The 18,421-nt window shown below is 41.3% G+C and overlaps 1 protein-coding gene across 1 annotated transcript in view; it reads right to left on the minus strand.

Annotated features, from left to right (window-relative positions):
• The window catches only part of LOC107122710 (CUB and sushi domain-containing protein 1-like), a gene marked incomplete at both ends in the record, with an annotated part of 269,905 nt that overhangs the window by 110,404 nt on the left and 141,080 nt on the right, over window positions 1-18,421 (minus strand). Inside the window, 1 exon segment of the mRNA XM_015425844.1 lies at window positions 6,946-7,134. Within this exon segment, the coding sequence (XP_015281330.1) occupies window positions 6,946-7,134 (189 nt within the window).

Consider the following 18,421-nt stretch of genomic DNA (forward strand, 5'->3'; position numbering starts at 1 on the left):
CCCCCTTGCTTTACAACGTGAACAATTCCTGTCTAAATGCCTCCAAGCGTAGTGTCTTTGTTAAGGGAAACAGTTTAATTTATCATTTAGAAGAAGTCAACCCTCAAATCACTACATGTGTTGCCAAAGTTTTAGCTGAAGCTTGTAAAATTAAGTCCAAACAATTCACTGTTGCTTAATTGTTGGACACCAATTTTTCCTATTTGTTTCTGATGTTTTATTGATTTAAATACATACTTGATCTGTAGTATTAGTCACTATCTTAATTAACTGTTTTATGTCTCTGTTCTTATCATCTATCAGAACTTTGTATTTATTCTTGATTGTAATTTATCAGCATCTTTTATGCCAATAATGGCATAAAAATTAAAAATCACAGCACATTAGGTTTAATCTTCAACGATATGTTGTGCATCGGCTGTGTGATAGAGTAAAACATATCTGCAGTCAGGATTCAGAAAAGTACAAATGTAAATCCTTTGTCTAGTATATGAAGGGTTTTTTAAAAAAAATCCAGGACTGCAAAAACTTGCTAATACATGGTTGTCAATTTAATAAGGGATCATGCTTGATTTTAAAATATGAAAAGAAACAAAGGTTGGTTCAGTGTTAATTGTTAGGAAGCTCACAGCGCAATCCTAACTAGCATTATAACTTTCTTAGAAGCCCGTGTGCCATATACTTAGGATGGCAAATCACTAATTGTGTAAATGGAGGATGGTCAAACTAAGCCTGTCTGATATGTTTATTAAAATTGGTGTCTCCTTGCCCATGCTAAAGCTATTTCTGTTGAAACACAACATTTTAGAGAGATATATGCTCGCTTGCCTAGTCAAACTAATTACTAAAAGTAGTCCATGCTTTATTTCATATCAGTTATCTAGCTTACTATCCAGATTTCAAATTAATCAGACTATTTTCGGGAGCGGTGGCACAGTGGGTATATCCCACTGTCTTAACATCTGAACTGTGTTAGTTCAAGCCCCGCGCTGGTGTGAGCAGCCAGCCTGTTGTCCCCAGCTCATCGTCCACCCAGCGATTCGAAAGCTTCAGCGAGTAGATAAAATGGGAACCACTCCTTAGCGAGAGTGGGCACGCCAAAACAGCTTCCCGGCTACGAAAAAGAACACCTGCAATGGATGTTCCGGCCAGGCGGTAGCAGTGTGGCGATTGACATACGGGTCCTGAGGCCTGGCCAGCAAGCAGCCGTGCGGGAAAATGACAGAGCCAGCCAGAAGACGTCTACACCGGGCAGTGACGGCACGTGCAATTAAAGTCAATATATGTTGTCTTCCCTATCCCCTACGAACATTGTTAGTCCCTTGTCTATATATGGAGTAACTGTACATCGCTTTGAGCCCACTGGGGAAAGTGATTAATAAATGGAAAGTATTATTATTATTATCATTATTATTATTATTATATATAAGCTGCTGTTGTTCCCCCCTCTTGAAAATTTCACAAGTATGAAAAGAAAAAAAAGTTTTCTAATGCAGATAGTTCAATATATTAACAATAATTTATGTCTAATGAACATTTGGGATGGGGAGTGTACTTTGATTACTGTGTTCATATTTAACTCAGTGGTCTTCACAGTGATTTCATAGTGTGGCAGAACTGGCCTGCTCAGGCCTGCAGGCCCTGTACCACCCTGCCCTCCAAGGTTTTCCCAACTCCTGGAGAGGCTCTTCTCTCTCTCTCTTGGATAACCACTGCCACCACTTGACCTCGGTAAGGAATTGCCCACTGGGAGAGTCAGGACTTCCAGCTTCCCTTCCAATTTCTGAGGCTTTGCGTTTGTGTCTCCTGCTGCCCAGTGCCTGGTCCCCACAGGGACCATTTACTGCTTTGTGCACCCTTTGGAGGAATAGCCACTTGCCAACTGACTGCCTTCCCCCTGGCGCTCCTTTTAAAATAGCGTGTCCAAGATGGTGGAGGTCTATGTGGTACAGAGAACCACTACCAGCATTCACAAGTATACTTTTAGCATAGCACCAGATTGAGCAAGGGATTCTAAACAAATCGGCCAAACACAATTCCTCTGTCCCTCTCTCTATACATGCCCTATCAGATGTTAAAATATAGGACAGGCTCCTTAGCCTAGAATATTATAGATCTCTACAGAGTTACCATTACCTTGTAGCTTCCTCCAGCTGTCTAGGTCAACCCATGGTAATGGCCTCCTCCTCCAGACCTCAGTTAAAGTTTCCGTCTACTCTGATGGTCTCGGCATCCCAGGACACCTTCCCCCTTGCTTCCAGGAGTTGTATCTTCTCTCCATTCCCCATCCACTGACCAGGTCAGGCCAGGTCAAAGAAGCTTGTCCTGGAGATCTCCAGGAGTTCCTTCCTGAAGTCTCTCTAGTATTTAACACCTCCAAATCTCTGTTCCCTGCAGGCCCATAGCTAGGAATGTTGAGGGGTGGGAGCTGGGGTACTAATTCTATTAACTGAGCCAATTTAATTAATGGATCAATTAAATTAGCTCAGTTAATTATATTAATGCAGCTGGAAGAACCGGTGAAGTTCAGAAGGCAGGGCAGGGCAGAATGCCCTTTCATGGCACTGTGCAGTGGAGGGGAGGGGGAGGAATAGTTTCTTACCACGCTGGCAGGTCGCCACATGGTCTCACTGGCTCTTCCTGCTGCTTCCTTCTTCTTGTCATGGCTAAGCAGGAAAGGAGGGAGGGGGTCTTTGAGAAGCCAGCTGTGGAAACAGGGAGACCCAGTAAGGCTGCCCCTTTCCCTCCTCTCCTGCTAGATCACAGCAGGAAGCAGGAAGCAGCAGGAAGAGCAGATGAGGCTGCAGCAACTGCCTATAGGTGTAAGGAGCATGGGGCACCAGGGGTTGGTGGGTCTGGCATCCTCCCAGGGTGGGGTGGAGGAATTGAAGGTTTGGGGGGCCTGCTCCCAGACCCCCACCTAGCTACAACCCCTGGTTCCCTGCTTGAAGGGGGGGGAGATTGGACCCTCCTATTGTTTCTAGCTAGAGCTATTAGTATTTCTCAAGAGGTAGCTGAGGCGAGCATGGAAAGCTGTTGACTGACTTGGTCTTCCCTGCCTGTTCTCTGCCTAGACAGAAAAAAAAAACTTTTAAAACCTCCTAATAAAGGTTTTACTCAGGTCAGACCTCTACCCAAAAATGGCATTTCTTCACACATGGTGACTATACCTGCTTAAGCATTCTGCCACCATCACCTAGTTCTCAAATGCTATTTTACCCTACTTGGATTTGGCCTTAAGGGGGTAATGCTTCATCATATGCCCTAATCATCTTCCACTAGCTATGTGACAATAAAGGTGTACAAGGAAAATTAATCAACACCAGCTGTTGATTTACTGATGCTCTCCATCTCCAATATCCTGTTATGCACCACAAGTGGGAGCCCATGGGACACATGGGGGAATCCCAATTCCCCCTCCCTCCAAGCCCAGCATGATCCCTGATCTATCCAGCAGCCACTGCCAGGACTGGCACATCTCCTGGGCTGCTTCATCACTGCTGCAACCCCCAGGCTCTCTGGCAGCTGCTGCCTGGCGTGGTTCCTGGGCTGCTTCATCATTGCCATTGCCCCAGGCTTTCTGGCAGCTGCTGCCCAGTGAAGCCCCTGGGCTGCTTCACCACTGCCACGGTCTTCACCAGGCCCATTGTGTGTTCCAGGCTAGAGCACACTGAGGTAAGAATGAAACAGCATTCTCTGCTATTTTACTTTTGGGGGGATTAGGTTTTTTTAAAATAAATAAATACATTCCAATCTTTCTGCAAACCTGGGCCATCCCCCAAGCTTGCTGAAAAATCTATTTAGTGTCCATGTAACCCCAATCAGTGGATTTAGCTATCCACAGATGGAGGGCACAAGTGAATAATAGTATATAGATGTATATAGATTAGGGGTGCCTACATCAAAATATACAGCATCCTGGGTTGTGGCAAATGTAATGAAAACAAAACTGTGTGTGTGTTCACAAAAAGCAGGGTACAAGAGCGATTCATGCTTTCCTGAGTGATCTGTTGTTTATAATAAATTCATAACAAAGAAAGCTAACAGGGAAAATCCTACAAATTACAGGGACTTGGATACAGTCATTCTACAGAGGTGATTATAGCCCAAAGCAAGCTGTGATGATTCACAATAGAATTAGGAGAATTATGCATTATAACATTATAACTGCATTATAACACAATATTTGTAGTTTGCAGATCAAATTGCAAACAGACATACTGTGTGATTGTACCAGAATATATAAAATGTGTAAAAAAAATTGTGCCAGCCTGTGGAGCAGGCACCAGCATTTGCCTGCCCCCACTTCCTCGGATGGAATCACGAGGGTGGAGGGAGCCTACCAAGGTTCAGCATGGGAGCACTGACCAATCAGGTGTTGGCTGGCTGGCCAGGTCTGGCAGCGGCAGCCATCCCCTGACCATTCCAGCCCAGCACAACCTCCCCACCCACTTGTCCTCTGTCTTAAAACCATGTGGGCTTAGCTAGTCAATGGTTGCGGGGCTGACCTGGAATTTATTGGGCTTCAGTCAAACTTGGCCATGAGGGGGGACTTTTTCCGCCTGCTTCACATAGTCTGAGGGGGTGAGGCATAAATAGGCCTGGTAAAACTGGTTAGGCCCTTACAGGGAAGGGGGGAAAAACATGGGTTGAGGGGGTTTTAGAGCTGGCAAGCACCCCAAGGTATCAGCAATGGGGGGAGTCCTCATGGGGTACCTAGAGGCTTGGCAGTCCAGGTGACCTAATTGGGAGCCTCTTTGGGGTTGAGGGAGCATATGATGAGCCTTAAGGCTCCATAGTCATGTAAGCTGCTTTGAGTTTACATTGAGTGGAGAAAAGTGAGTTGAAAGTGCCTAAAATAAATATCTAATCTTTATGTGCATTTAGTGATAGATTGTACATTTGACAGTCTTATGTTACATTGTATGCAAGTTAAGAAAAACAAATATACATGCAATTTAAATGGAATCCTATGCAGAACTACATTGTTCTCAGTCTATTGAAGGGGCTTAGAAGAGTGTAATTCTGTTTAGGACTTTATGGTTAATATCTATTAGCATTACCTATACGAGGTAAGTCTATCCAAAGACCTGACTGTACAACTATTGATCCTGGCCTACCACCATTTTTGCTTTTTGCTTGGGATGGGAAAAAAGAGTTGTCAAGTACTTAGTAGGCCACCTTACTTAGCTGGAATGATGGATCTATGTTAGCATGTTAGACACTGACCTATAGGCTGCCCTTAGCCCTTTTATCCACTGGCAGAAAGCCATCCTCAGTGCTGAAAAGCTGTCCTATTTTGAACAGGGTTAAGGCTTTCCTTTTGTCTTCAGCTAAACTTGAATATATTTAGGGGGATATGTGGTTCTCCTGCAGCTATGCTAGAGCTGGGCAGCTCCACTTAAAACAGTTGGTATCTCTAGTCTTTTAAGATGATATGAACAAAAATGTGGTGACGTAATTCTTCTTCGACTTTTTACATCACCCAGTGGAACAATGTGCTTGGTTGGCTTCTGGAGCAACTATATGATATACTACTATTATGGGAGATTCATACAATTCTGTTTACAATTAACCTGAATACATGAGTGTTCCCTTTGTGAAATATACTGGGTTCGAGACACATGAAGTGATCAGTTCATAGTTTATTTGTGATTTCAGCCAGAGCCCTGCTTATATGCATGCAGCAGGAATGGGGTCCTGCTTATATTCATGCAAAACACCACACACACCCCACACACACTCCCATGATAGGCTATTTACATTTCTAATCTATAGGTCCGTTACAGGATTTTAGCTACCCATTGTTCAGGTGACACAAGCTTAGTCAGTTTCCCGGTACTGTCCTGGCTCAGTACACAGCACTTTGGATATTCAAAATAATGCACTCCATCACATACAAAATGCATGTATGAGGGAAGCTGAGTTACTGGAGAAAAAAATCTGTGAATTATGTTACACGGTGTTAAGAAAAAACACAGTGCACATAATTAAAACAAACTTTAGTGATGGCCATGAAAGAGTTGCATTTCATGTGCCTGTTCTACATAGCTGACTAGGCCTGATGCAGTTTAGTTTGCAGGTTCCCATCCCATCTGGCTCCTTTGAATGACAAAGAGAGATTATACTGGTCATTTTCGTTGTTTTGCTTTTGTCAAGGATATTTATTTACAGATATTAGAAAGCTCTTTTAATTATAGCATTCAATATAAATAATTAAAATTCTAGGAAAGACACAGGATAATTTGCTCTTCCCCTCTATCTGTAATATATAATGTTTCTAAGTAATTTGAGGTAATTCGAAATAACACTAAAATGTAAGTGTCTGAATTGTAATTTGGATTTACAATCTAACACAAAGCATCATCATTTAGCTTTCTAAATTTAAATGTGCAGATGCATGAAGGGCAGGCCACCGACAGCTCAGTAAGGAAGGTATTAGAATATTCACTGTGAGCAATTAATTGAATTTAGGCTCTAATCCAAACGAGTACATATGGAAGCCTTTTACAATAGCTAAAATCCATCAAATCAACTGTCTGTGGGGAAGAAGAATTTGCAGACTGATTCCCATCCCCTGCTTCAATTCCCAAACTGATGAACAGCAGGATTTCAGCATTTTCCCCATGCTTCATTCCAGCTGTTCAATTGGCAATGAGACCATGGTCCCAGGATGCATTTGTAAATGCTAGCTAGGAATCTGTGCTTGTACATATAGATTTCTAGGGCTGTGTCTCATATTGGCATTGAAATCAAGGTCTGCTAGATACTTTAGACTGTAAATGTAGAAGTTCCAACTATTTCTGAAGTACAATTTGTCAGTCCTGTATTTTACACTGAAGACTTTATTAACTGTGGTTTCTGCTTTTTTCCCTTAATTCCTTGAGCACATGAGAGTGCTAAAATCCTAAATGTTCAGACAAGATTAAAAATAGCCAAAGTTACCTTCACACTTTGGGAAAGGATAATTCCAGTTCCTTTTGATCCCATGCTGGCAAGTGAGAATAGGGTGACCAATCAGAACATAACCAGGGTAGCACTCAAAAGAGACAGATTGTCCCACACTGTAGTCTGAGTTGATTATATATCCATTTAAAAAAGGAGGAGGATCTGGACAATTTTGTAATTCATAACCTGGAAGAAAAGAGCAACATACTTAAAAGGTATTCTGAAATTTGCTCTCTCCATTAAAACATACAAAATAAGAAGGCAAATACAAATCAGATAAAACAGTATTAATTTCGTAACTTTAAGGAGTCACAATTTTAATAGGAATAAAATATAGCCCTATTTTCAAATTTTCCATCATACACATGTTTAAGAAGGATTTGTCAGCCATGAGCGTAACACTTATGCACAGCTTATGGTCACATGAATTGGTTACAGCATTAGTGATTCATCCCCTGCTCAAGCAACCATGGCTCTATTTACAACTTCGGAGGTTTGGAGGAGCTTTCCTGAGGAGGTTCTTTTGCATATGGATTGGCTGTTGAAATTCTAATTTTATCTGTACGGCTGTTGTAAGATATAGAGCATTTTGTGTTTTTAAGGACTGGAAACCATGCCCTATTTATTTTTAAACTCTCTTCTTTCCTGTTGAAATTGTGTTTATGTTTATGAATTTCAATGGCTTCCCTATGTAATCTGACATGGTAATTGGATGTGTTGTTTAGCATTTCAGTGTCTTAGAATAAGATAATGTGTCCTGTTTGAGTTAGGCCATGTTCAGCCACTGCTGATTTTTCAGGTTGGCCAAGTCTGCAGTGTATTTCATGTTCTTTTATTCTTGTCTGGATGCTACATTGTGTGGTCCCAATATAAATCTGTCTACAACTGCAGGATATGTGGTATGCAGAAGTGAGGGGGTCTCTTCTGTCTTTTGCTGATCGTAGCATCTGTTGTGTTTTTCTGGGGGGTCTGAATACTGTTTGTAGGTTGTGTTTTTTCATGATTTCCCATCTGATCAGTGATTCCTTTGATATATGGCAAAACACTTTTCCTGTGGGAGACTGTTTTTCCTCAGTGGTTTGTTTTACCTTTGGTTTAATCACTCTTCTGTTTTCATTCTTGGAGTAGCCATTTGCTTGACGTGCATGGTCTAAGTGATTTAGTTCATCATTTACAAACTGCAGCCAATCCATATGCAAAAGAACCTCTTCAGGAAAGTTCCTCCATTAACATGTCACAGCCTGGGGAACTCCTACAAGATAATGACTCAGTCCTACCCCACCTTCCTGAGTAGATATAAATTACCTGCCTACCATTTTTCTTCCCATACTGACACAGAGAGTATTCCATCTTTCTGTGTTATACCTCTGAGGATGCCAGTCACAGCTGCTGGTGAAACATCAGGTCCTACAATGCCAAGACCATGGCTATACAGCCTTTAAAATCTAAAAAAACTAATATAACTTTGTCTCATATCTGAACATCCTGGTACAGGTGAAGGTTGTGAATGCTGAAGCATAACATCCCAATTCAGGCTGAGGGACTTTATTAAGTAAAAGAAGAAAGGCTGCATTATGAAGAGGGGGTGTTACAACAATGATTGCCAGACTCTTCGTGTTTAACCTCTAGGGCTGTTATTCAGTTAATTTAATAAATCTTAGTTAATTAATCATATCTTAATCAATAGTTTGATTAAGTCATCGGTATGCCTAAATGTACTTATGAATAAAACATTTTTTCTAAAATGATTATTTTTTCTAAGATTATTGCCTTTCACAATTTTCATGTTCTTATATTAATTTTTTTAATGCCGTCTGATTGGAAGCACCTTGTTAGTCGATCTAAAATTTTGGATTAATTTATGTAACTGAATGATCAACTAAATGTTACAGCTCAACTAATCATAAAATAATTGTATCAAAACTGAACTGATTTCAGCAAGATCCATGCTTAAAGAGACTCACATATTAAGTGAGAATCAAGACACTGTCACAGTGAATCTCCAATCTGACTTTTATGGCAGAAATACCACATATATTTCCGGTCTTAATGTTTCTAAATATTATAAATCCTAATTATAGTTATGCATTTATTCCAAATCCACACTTCATTATTTGTACACCATTTTTTCCACTATCACATACACATAAAAACTTTTAGTTTTGTTTTTGTTTTTTAAAGAAAAGTTCCCCACCTTTTCTGGTACCCACCAAGTGTTTTCAGAAAGTGAGCACAGGCAGGTGGGACTTTTGCCCAGCAGGGCTTTTGGTTGGCCAGTGGAAATCTGATCAGCTCTGCAGACATTTAAAATGTTATTTTTACAGCAGTTGTCACCATAGCACAAGGATCTTCACTGTACAATTGAAGATAAGCCATGTGTATGTGAGAAAATATTTTAAACAATGTGTTAATTTTAAAAGACATCCTGTTAAAAAGAGTTTCTGTCTGAAATGCTGAAGAGTTGTTATAGTTATGCATGACCTAACTCCGAGATTCCACCTCTTGTGGCAGCCATTGTGTGGTTGTACCCAATGTAGCCCAGAGGTTCTGCCTTACTCGCAGGTAGCCCCAATCAATGTTCCCTCTAAGCTGTGGAGTCTTGTGAGCACAAATTCTACTTTGTGAGCTACTGGCATTAAAGTTGTGAGCCAGAGATTTGGCTACTGCACAAATCAGTTTGCTCTGGAGCTATCCTTTCTGAGCTAAGGCAAAGATGTGTGAGCTGGAGGCTAAAAAACAGAGCTAGCTCACCCTAACTCAGCTTAGAGGGAACACTGGCCCCAATAGCGGGGCACCCCACTTCTAACCTGAACCAGAGACCCACAAAGTCAGGCCAAGGAAAGCACTCCTGGCCTGAAACACAGAGCTAGCCAAAACCTCTGAAAAAGGGTTTAATTTCAGGCGGCACAAGTCAGCCCTCCAAAACAACCTCCAACTCCCCCCTCCACCCAGTAGAGGTATGCTTATGGAATAACAATGGGTTCTACCAGGTAAAGTATCTACATTTCTAAGGCTATTAAGAGGCCACCTGGCGAATAGCCCTTTTGTCTCCAGAACTTCACCTAGCCCTTTTGTGTGCAACTATGTCTATGTGAGAATCCTTTGTCTCAACACCTGTCCTTCATACCCCCTCCCACAGGATAACAAAATAAACCAATAAAGCATTCAAATTATTAACGATCCCTCCTGATGTCTATCAGGGACCTATTTCCCACCTTTTGTCTCAATTTGGGAACCTATTCTATCTGCCTTGGCTGGACCATCAGGAGTCATCAAACCCATTCAGCCATCTCCAGTAATCCCATCAACATTATTGTGAATCCAGACTCTGCTCCTCTGCAACCTTATTGGTCACACCTAGGTCTTGCCCCTCCTGGTGTCATACCCCCTGGGACTCATCATTGGTCCAGGTAATCATTTGTCTTCACCTAGGACAAGCCCCTCAAGGCCTCCCATTGGTCTGCATTGTTTTCCAGTGCCTATATCCATCAAGGCACATGGCCTCAGATTGTGTGTCTGCCCCAGATGCCAACTAGCAGTTTACCCCCAAACTATAATCTCCTCTCCATGGACCCCTGCACATCTGGACATGTAGTATTACCCTGTAACTGACCCCTCTATTCTCTATCAATCACCTCTGCTTTCTTAGTTCTGAATTACTTGCTCTTTTTGAATGCTTAGTGTGCTTGTAATTAGGGAAACTTTTCAATAAAAACTATTTAATTTGCTCTTTAAATCCAGAGTCTTCCTACTGTGCTGGACGTTAGTATAAACTGGTGTACAGTCCCTGATACCACACCTACACACATGTAGGGCACATATAAAACCCCTTGTAGTCAATATACATCCCCCCCGATCCGGGGTGGGATGGGGAAATTCTGTAAACGAAGCCCAGCACCCCCACGGTCAGGATAAAACTCTCCCTGTAGGAACTCCTACACAGTTCCGACAGATGGCTGGCCACTGTGCCTCTTCTTTGAGAAAGAGAAGTCTCCCATTTAGAGTTCTTACAGGTAGCTCCCATTGGTGGAAGGAATTTAGTGGAGAGGCTCCCTAGGGTTTATTAGTTTATCCCTGGACTGAGGAGTAGGTACCCCTCCCAGCTGAAAAAACAAATTCTGAGAGTGTGCGATCAAGATTCTGTACCCACTCTCCTTTAAAGTTGCAAGGAAGTGTCATGCTAGTTTCACCCAATATGTGAGAATGCCTGGAAGGAACATTTTTGAATAAATTATCACTTGGACTAAGGATTGCTGAGGTAACCTTTGTAACGAAAAATTTCATGTCATTCCTAATTTCAAACAACAAGGACATAGATTATGGGGTAATAGAGTAGGCTACGAAGAATTTTATTTAACCCACTGATGAGAGCTGAATGCAATTTGTTTCTATAGCATTTTATATGCCAGCTGCATGATTTTTCATCGATTAGAGTAAAACATGTGGGAACTTGCAAGGATTTGTGGGAGGCACCTCATTTCCCCCTTCCCCATAATTTCCTCCTTTCCCTTTCCTGAAAGCCCCCATAGACTCTCCCCTTTTCCTGTGTTTTCCCATGGTTGCCAGCTCCAGGTGGGGATTGGGGAGGAAAGCAACCAAAGCAGAGTATAAAGCCACAGAGTCAACCCTCCAAAGCAGACTTTTTTCCATGGGAACTGATCTCTTGTCATCTGGAGAACAGTTGTAATTCTGGATGATCTCCAACCCCCACCTGGAGGTTGGCTACCCTAGTACCCATGGAGGAAATGGCTGCTTTGTAGGGTCAAGTGTATGGCATTATACCCTTCTGAGGTCCCTCCCCTCCTCAACCCCCCCCATTCCCAGATCCCTACCCCCAAATCTCCAGGCATTTTCTAACCCTTAAGGACTTGTGGGGTGGCACCTCACTTTCCCCTCTATCCCCCTCCCCATATTATTTCTTCTTCCCTTCCTTCTAGCAACCCCCATATCCTCTCCCCTTCCTCTGTCTCATTCTCTCATTTTCAGCCATTCAATAACTTACCTTTTATCTGCCTCCCATCTTCAGCTATATTTATTATTAATTTACTTCATTTATGCCCCACCTTTCTCCACAGTGGGGACCAGAGCAGCTTACATTATTTGCTCTCCTTCTTTTTCTCTGCACAACAACCCTGTGAGATAGGTTAGGCTGAAATTATGTGACTGGCCCCAAATCACCCAGTGAGCTTCTGCAGAAAGACAGGGATTCAAACCTGGGTCTCCTAGACCCTACACTGAAGCTCTAACTACTACACCACACTGGCTTTCATAAGGTGGTTACTGCTGAACAGTAGCAAGCAGCCAGACCTAGTTGATTCATGAAAGTCAGGTGGTATTAAATCACCCAGAGATTGCTGCCAGGCCTAGGGTTGCCAGCCTCCAGGTGGGATCTGGAGATATCCCAGAACTACAACTGAATTCCAGACTGAGATTTGACACCCTGGTGGGTGGCCTCTATGGCATTATATCCACCTGAGGTCCCCCCCTCCCCGAACCCCGCCCCCATCAGACTCTACCACAATATCTCCAGAAATTTCCCAACCTAGAACTGGCAACCCTAGGCAGGCCTGGCCCCAATGAATCCTCCCTCAAAGGCCAAAAATAGGCCTTGGAAGGGCCCTGCCCCTCCTGACCTTTACTGACAGAATAAAGCCTGGAATCTGTAGTTGCCTAGCAATAGACACTGAGGGAATCCATTTGTTAAAGCTACAGGTATTTCTTTTACAATGCATTTTTAAAGATTTTACATTTTTTTGCAAACCTGGGGCCCTTTTCAGGCTTGCAGAAAGATCTGTCTTGCTTGTTCACAACTCCAGTCACTAGATCTAAGTATCTGACCACTTAGCTAATAGTATATAGATGGGGGGGGGCATGACACTCATGGAGGGAAGAATCCCATTATTCCTCCCATTGCTGTCCTTGAAGCCCAGTCACAGTGGCTGTGGTGCCTGGGAACTGCTCCAAGCCGGGAGCGGCTCCTGGGCTCCGTGGTGGTTGGGCTTGGAGCAGAACATGCACAGACAATGCTTCATTTAATTTGGGGGAATTTAACCCCCCAATGACTTAAAAAAGAAAAAAAAACTTTTCAGATTTTTCTGCAACCTAGAATATCTCCTGAGTTTGCAGAAAAACTTGTTTGGAGTACGTATGCCCCGATCCGTGAGTTTAGCTACTTGCAGATGGGGGGCACATTTGGGAAATAGATGTATAGATGATACTTAAGTATTTATTCCCCACTTTTCTTCCCAAAGGGGCCCAACATGGTGTAAAATAGTATGAAAATACAACAAGAACAATTATCTTGGGCCAGTCCTGGATCCAGTAGGTTAGCTTATCCAGGCTACAAGACACAGTTGTGATGTACTGACCTCTAAAAGCAGGATGCTTAGTGCATCAAATTCAGGGAGCTGGGAGATTAAGGGCTAATGCCCCACTGTGAAGCACAGGTTAATCAACACACTGCTGCCTGCATGACCCCCCCCCTTCTCTCTGATTGGTCAGCGCCAGCTGAAAAGAGCTTTAATAACAGCTGAGTGCTGAGGAAAAGGGCCTTTTTCATCTTGCTTCATCTCTGGCACATCAGAAGTCAGACAGGTGGAGTTAGTGTGTCTGTCAGAGGGAAACAGACAAGTTTACTTGTGAAGTGAAGGGACAGCTCCTTGTCCTTATTGTGTAATATCCAATCTGTGGAAAAGTTCCAAATACAAACTAGTCTAAGCATCAGCCAAGCTGAAAACTGTATTTCACTGGGTCAAGAACTGAAGGTCAGTTTTGAGATTGGTCAGTAGGTTGAAGCTGTCAGTCTAGCCAAACAAAAAAGGAATATTGCCTTTACTGTGCCCTTACTGTGTAATATCCAATCTGAGGAAAAGTTCCAAATACAAACTTTAGTCTAAGCATCAGCCAAGCTGAAAACTATTTATTTCATTGGGTCAAGAACTTAGAGTCAGCTTTGGGAGGAAGGATTGGTCTGTAGGTTGAAGCTGCTAGTCTAGCCAAACAGAAAAGTAATATTGCAACTAGGAAAAGGAAAAGATTTCCTTCTCAGTTATTCAGTGGGTTCCAAACTAAAGGGACCCCTGGACTGGGTGGAAAAGGAAATGGTTTTAGACTCCTCTAGAGTCAAAGGGAAAACTATCATCCCACAGGGAGGGAGAATAAATACATAAAGAAAGTACTAATCTCCAGGAAACTAAGATAGTTATATGTATCTTTATTAAGACACATTGTTATAGTTAAAAAATCTTCAAGACAAACAAACCTCTCACTGTTAAGAACTGAGTCTCTAAGAAACTAAGCTTCAACAATACTTTGTAGCCTCTTCAAAATATCATAATTTGTAAATACAACAAAACTTACCCCAGTTTTCTCATTCCCTGCCTATTCCTAACCCAACTGTGCTTGTTTAATAAAATCATAATTCCTATTTGAACACTTCATGTCAAGTGCCATTTACAAAGGAAATAACAACTGGGCTCCTGCTTATCTATAATAAAGCTCTGGCCAGGGGAAAAGTCAAATATCTTATCTACCACAGGGTGGAACACTCAGAAAGTCATTAACCATTTATTACCACATGCTACCAAGGAACTGTTCAGTCAGACTGGGGAACAGATATTTAGCTTTTTGGCAGGAAAATCTGCCTCACAGAGAAAGAAGCAGCAGGAGTCCATCTTTATATTGGGCTTCTGGCTGTTCGTCTGGTTCTGTGTGTGCGGTGCAGGAGCTACTGTGTATACCCCTACAGGCTTGATGTTTGCTATTATTCCTATTTTTCAGAGAACAGCATATTAATTTGAGCTCTTGCTGTTTCTTTCTTTGTATCTTCAGTCTATTCACCTAGGTGTTCATCTAGTAATACTATATTAGGACAAGCACATCACCCAGTCACAATTTTGACCTCTGTAAAGGTGTATAAATTGAAGACACACATATAAATCAGCTGAATGACTCAGCTTATAAATCAGGGCTGTGACAAAAAATTAGCTACATGATTTATGGATAGCTTCATGACTTACTAATTAGGCCCATAACAAATAAATCATGATCAGAACTTGGAAATTCACCACCTTACTTACAAATCAATGTTACATGGTCTTGCAGTGTACACCATTCACATATTACAGAAATTAACTAAAGGGTTTTCTGGCATGTTGAGTTTTCTTAGCACCGGAAAGAACTGGGTAACTGCCAGGTGCAGCTTCTGAGTCTCTACTTGTCCTTCTGTGAAGCCACTCCAATAGGCTTTTATTGACAACAGCAATACCAGTATTTCATGATACAGGCTAAATAAAGCCTATAATACTCAAGCTCATTAATTCCTAAACTGTGCACCAAAGAACTCCAGTGTGCTATGATGAGACACCTTGCTAATATGCTAAGGGAAATTAATGAATATCATTTTTTTTTAAAAAGTCGAAAGCATACACCTATACAACAAGTTTCCACAGTGTACCTCCATGATTAAGTAAACTGAACTTACCATTCTCCAATCAGGTTCCACTAGAAATGGACAATTTTATTGCAGCTCTTGGTGGTGGAAAGTGCCATCAAGTCACAACCAACTTATGGCAACCCCGTAGGGTTTTCAAGGCAAGAGATGTTCAGAGATGGTTTGCCATTGCCTGCCTCCACATAGCAACCCTGGACTTCCTTGGTGGTCTCCCAATCAAGTACTAATCAGGGCTGACCCTGCTTAGCTTCCAAAATCTGTCAAGGCTAGCCTGAGCTGCCGCTCTGTTACCTTCAGTCAATTTAGAGGTCCAACAGTTTTATTTGCCCTCAGAGACAGAGTACCTGCAACAGTGTTTCATGTAGCAACACAAAGGGTGGACTTCCAGGAGAGTTTTTTAAAAAAGAGATTTAGGACCACTATTAATTCAATAACATTACCTGGAGTGGAATAGTTACCTGAGGAAGATACCTGGAAGAGCCCCACTTTGCTCCATGTCTGGCATTCAGACCGTTAACCCAAACCCTCAGTAATTAGTGTTGTTAGCCATGAACAAAACCTATTAGTATTAGTATTTTCTTAAATGGCTTGTATGGATTTTGCACTGAGGGCTCTGCTGTTGGTATTATAATTGGTAACTTGCATTTTTGCCTGCCCAGAACTACCCCTCTCTTCTGAGTAACTAATACTCCTGTCAGACCACAATGGCACGTGACTCTGCCTTTTCCTCTTTTGGATTATTTGTTGCTGGTACTTGGATCCCTGGTACCTTCAAGGATCAGTAACTGTAGTTTTGTTTTTGGTTTGTTTGCTTTTTAATTTCTGAGAAGGGTGCAGTGGAGCGGGCCAGCTCTGGCCTAAAAGCCCTGTTCCACCCTGCCCTCCAAGGTTTTCCCAACTCCTGGGGAGGCTTTTCTCTCTCTCCAGTAACCTGCCACCACCACGTGACCTTTGTAAGGAACTCCCTGCTGGGAGGATCAGGACTCCAAGCCTCTCTCCCAAGTTCTGAGGTCTTGCCTCTGTGTCTTCCCCTGTTCAGCTCCTGAGCACCATGCAGAGAATTTACTGCCTTGTGCACCCTTTGAGGAATAGCCACTTGACAACTGCCTGCCTTTTCCCTGGCACTCCTTTTAAAATAGCAGTGGAGGTATGTGAGGTACAGAGAACCACTACCAGCATCAAAAGTTAGAAAATATTTATTAAAAAGAGAATGTTTGCGTAAACATATATGCCCCAAATCAGAACCAAGAAAACTTCTTCAAGGAACTAAAAATATCCTCGTAGGAGATTTTAACGCTGTATTAGATCCTAAGGAAGATAGAAAGAAAACAAATAATAATGTAAAAGCAAGTGCTAGATTGCCCAATAGTTTCTTAACTCTGGCAGAAGAACTTAACATGTTAGATATCTGGAGAACAAGGAATCCACAGAAAAGAGATTATATTTACTTCTCTGCCAGACACAGATCATGGTCCAGAATTGATATGGTGTGGATAAATCTAGGCTTGGCGAAAGAATTGTTAGTAGTAAAAATACTGCCCAACACATTTGCTGATCATAGCCCTATGTGGATATCTCTTCAAGACGTTGCCAGAAATTCAAGATGGAGATTAAATACCGGACTGCTAAGGGACAAAAAAATTGTTGCAAAAATCAAATTAGAGGAAAGAATCCATAAAAAAAATAAAACAGAAGATATGCCACTAAGCACAGTATGGGATACTCTGAAAGCATATATGAGAGGTCTATTTATTACACAAGAGATATGGAGGAAAAAGCAAAAGAGGGAAAAGTTCAAAAAATTGTCAGAAGATCTAAAAAAAGAAGAATCCATCAAGGGAGACATAAAAGAGACAATGATTAAAATAAAAATGATTCAACATCAAATAAACATGCTATTAACACAAGAAATCGCTAACAAACTAGAATATACGAAAGCATACTATTTTGAAAATGCTAACAAACCTACTCCCTGGTTAGCCTATAAACTTAGGAAAGAAAAAGAGAAAAGAACAATCTTAGCATTAAAAAATGAGAAACAAGAGATAAAATATAAAAGTCAGGAACTAAAGAACATTGTGGAAAATTTCTATAGAGAACTTTACAAACAAATACCACAAAAACAACAAGACCTAAAAGAATTTCTTTTGAAGTATAACAGGAAAAAATTTACATATGAACAAAAAAATTTTAAATGAGAGGTTTACAATCTGTGAAATAACAGAAGCCTTTAAAAAAACAAAAGAAAAGGAAATTGCCGGGGCCAGATGGTATACCAGCGGAATTTTTTCAACAGTTGCAGGATGAACTATTGCCTATATTTAAAGATTTAATGGATAAAATTATGAATGCAGAGAAAACGCCAAACTCGTGGAATGAGGCAGTAATAACTTTAATTCATAAACCGAATACAGAAGATAATGAAATTAAAAACTATTGACCTATCTCACTTCTAAATGTAGATTATAAGATCTTTGCAACAATTTTAGCTGCCAGATTCAAGAAGGTAATGATTCAAGTTATACATCAAGATCAATCAGGCTTCCTCCCAAAAAGGCAAATAAAAATAATGTTAGAACTATTATAAACGTCTTAGAATATTATGAACACAACCCTGGAAAACAACTAGCGCTGGTATTTTTAAACATGGAGAAAGCCTTTGACAACGTTAATTGGGATTTCTTAAAATATAAAATGGAAGTATGGGACTGCGGTGAAAACTTCATGAAGATGATAACAGCTATATATAAAGAACAATGGGCTAAAATAATTGTCAACAGAGAATTAACGCAAAACATACCTATTCAGAAAGGAACAAGGCAAGGTTGCCCACTCTCGCCATTACTGTTCATTTTTGGAATAGATACTTTAAATGATATGGTGAGAAATAATGTAAATATAAAAGGACTCAAGGTTAAGGGTGAGCAATTTAAACTACAAGCCTTTGCTGATGATCTTGTATTTATTTTGGAAGAACCAGCAACCTCTATACTACATTTGTTAAATGGGATACAAGAATAT

This window comes from Gekko japonicus, unplaced genomic scaffold (genome assembly GCF_001447785.1).
Source record: "Gekko japonicus isolate JY-2015 unplaced genomic scaffold, Gekko_japonicus_V1.1 scaffold2349, whole genome shotgun sequence".
Lineage (NCBI taxonomy): Eukaryota > Metazoa > Chordata > Lepidosauria > Squamata > Gekkonidae > Gekko > Gekko japonicus.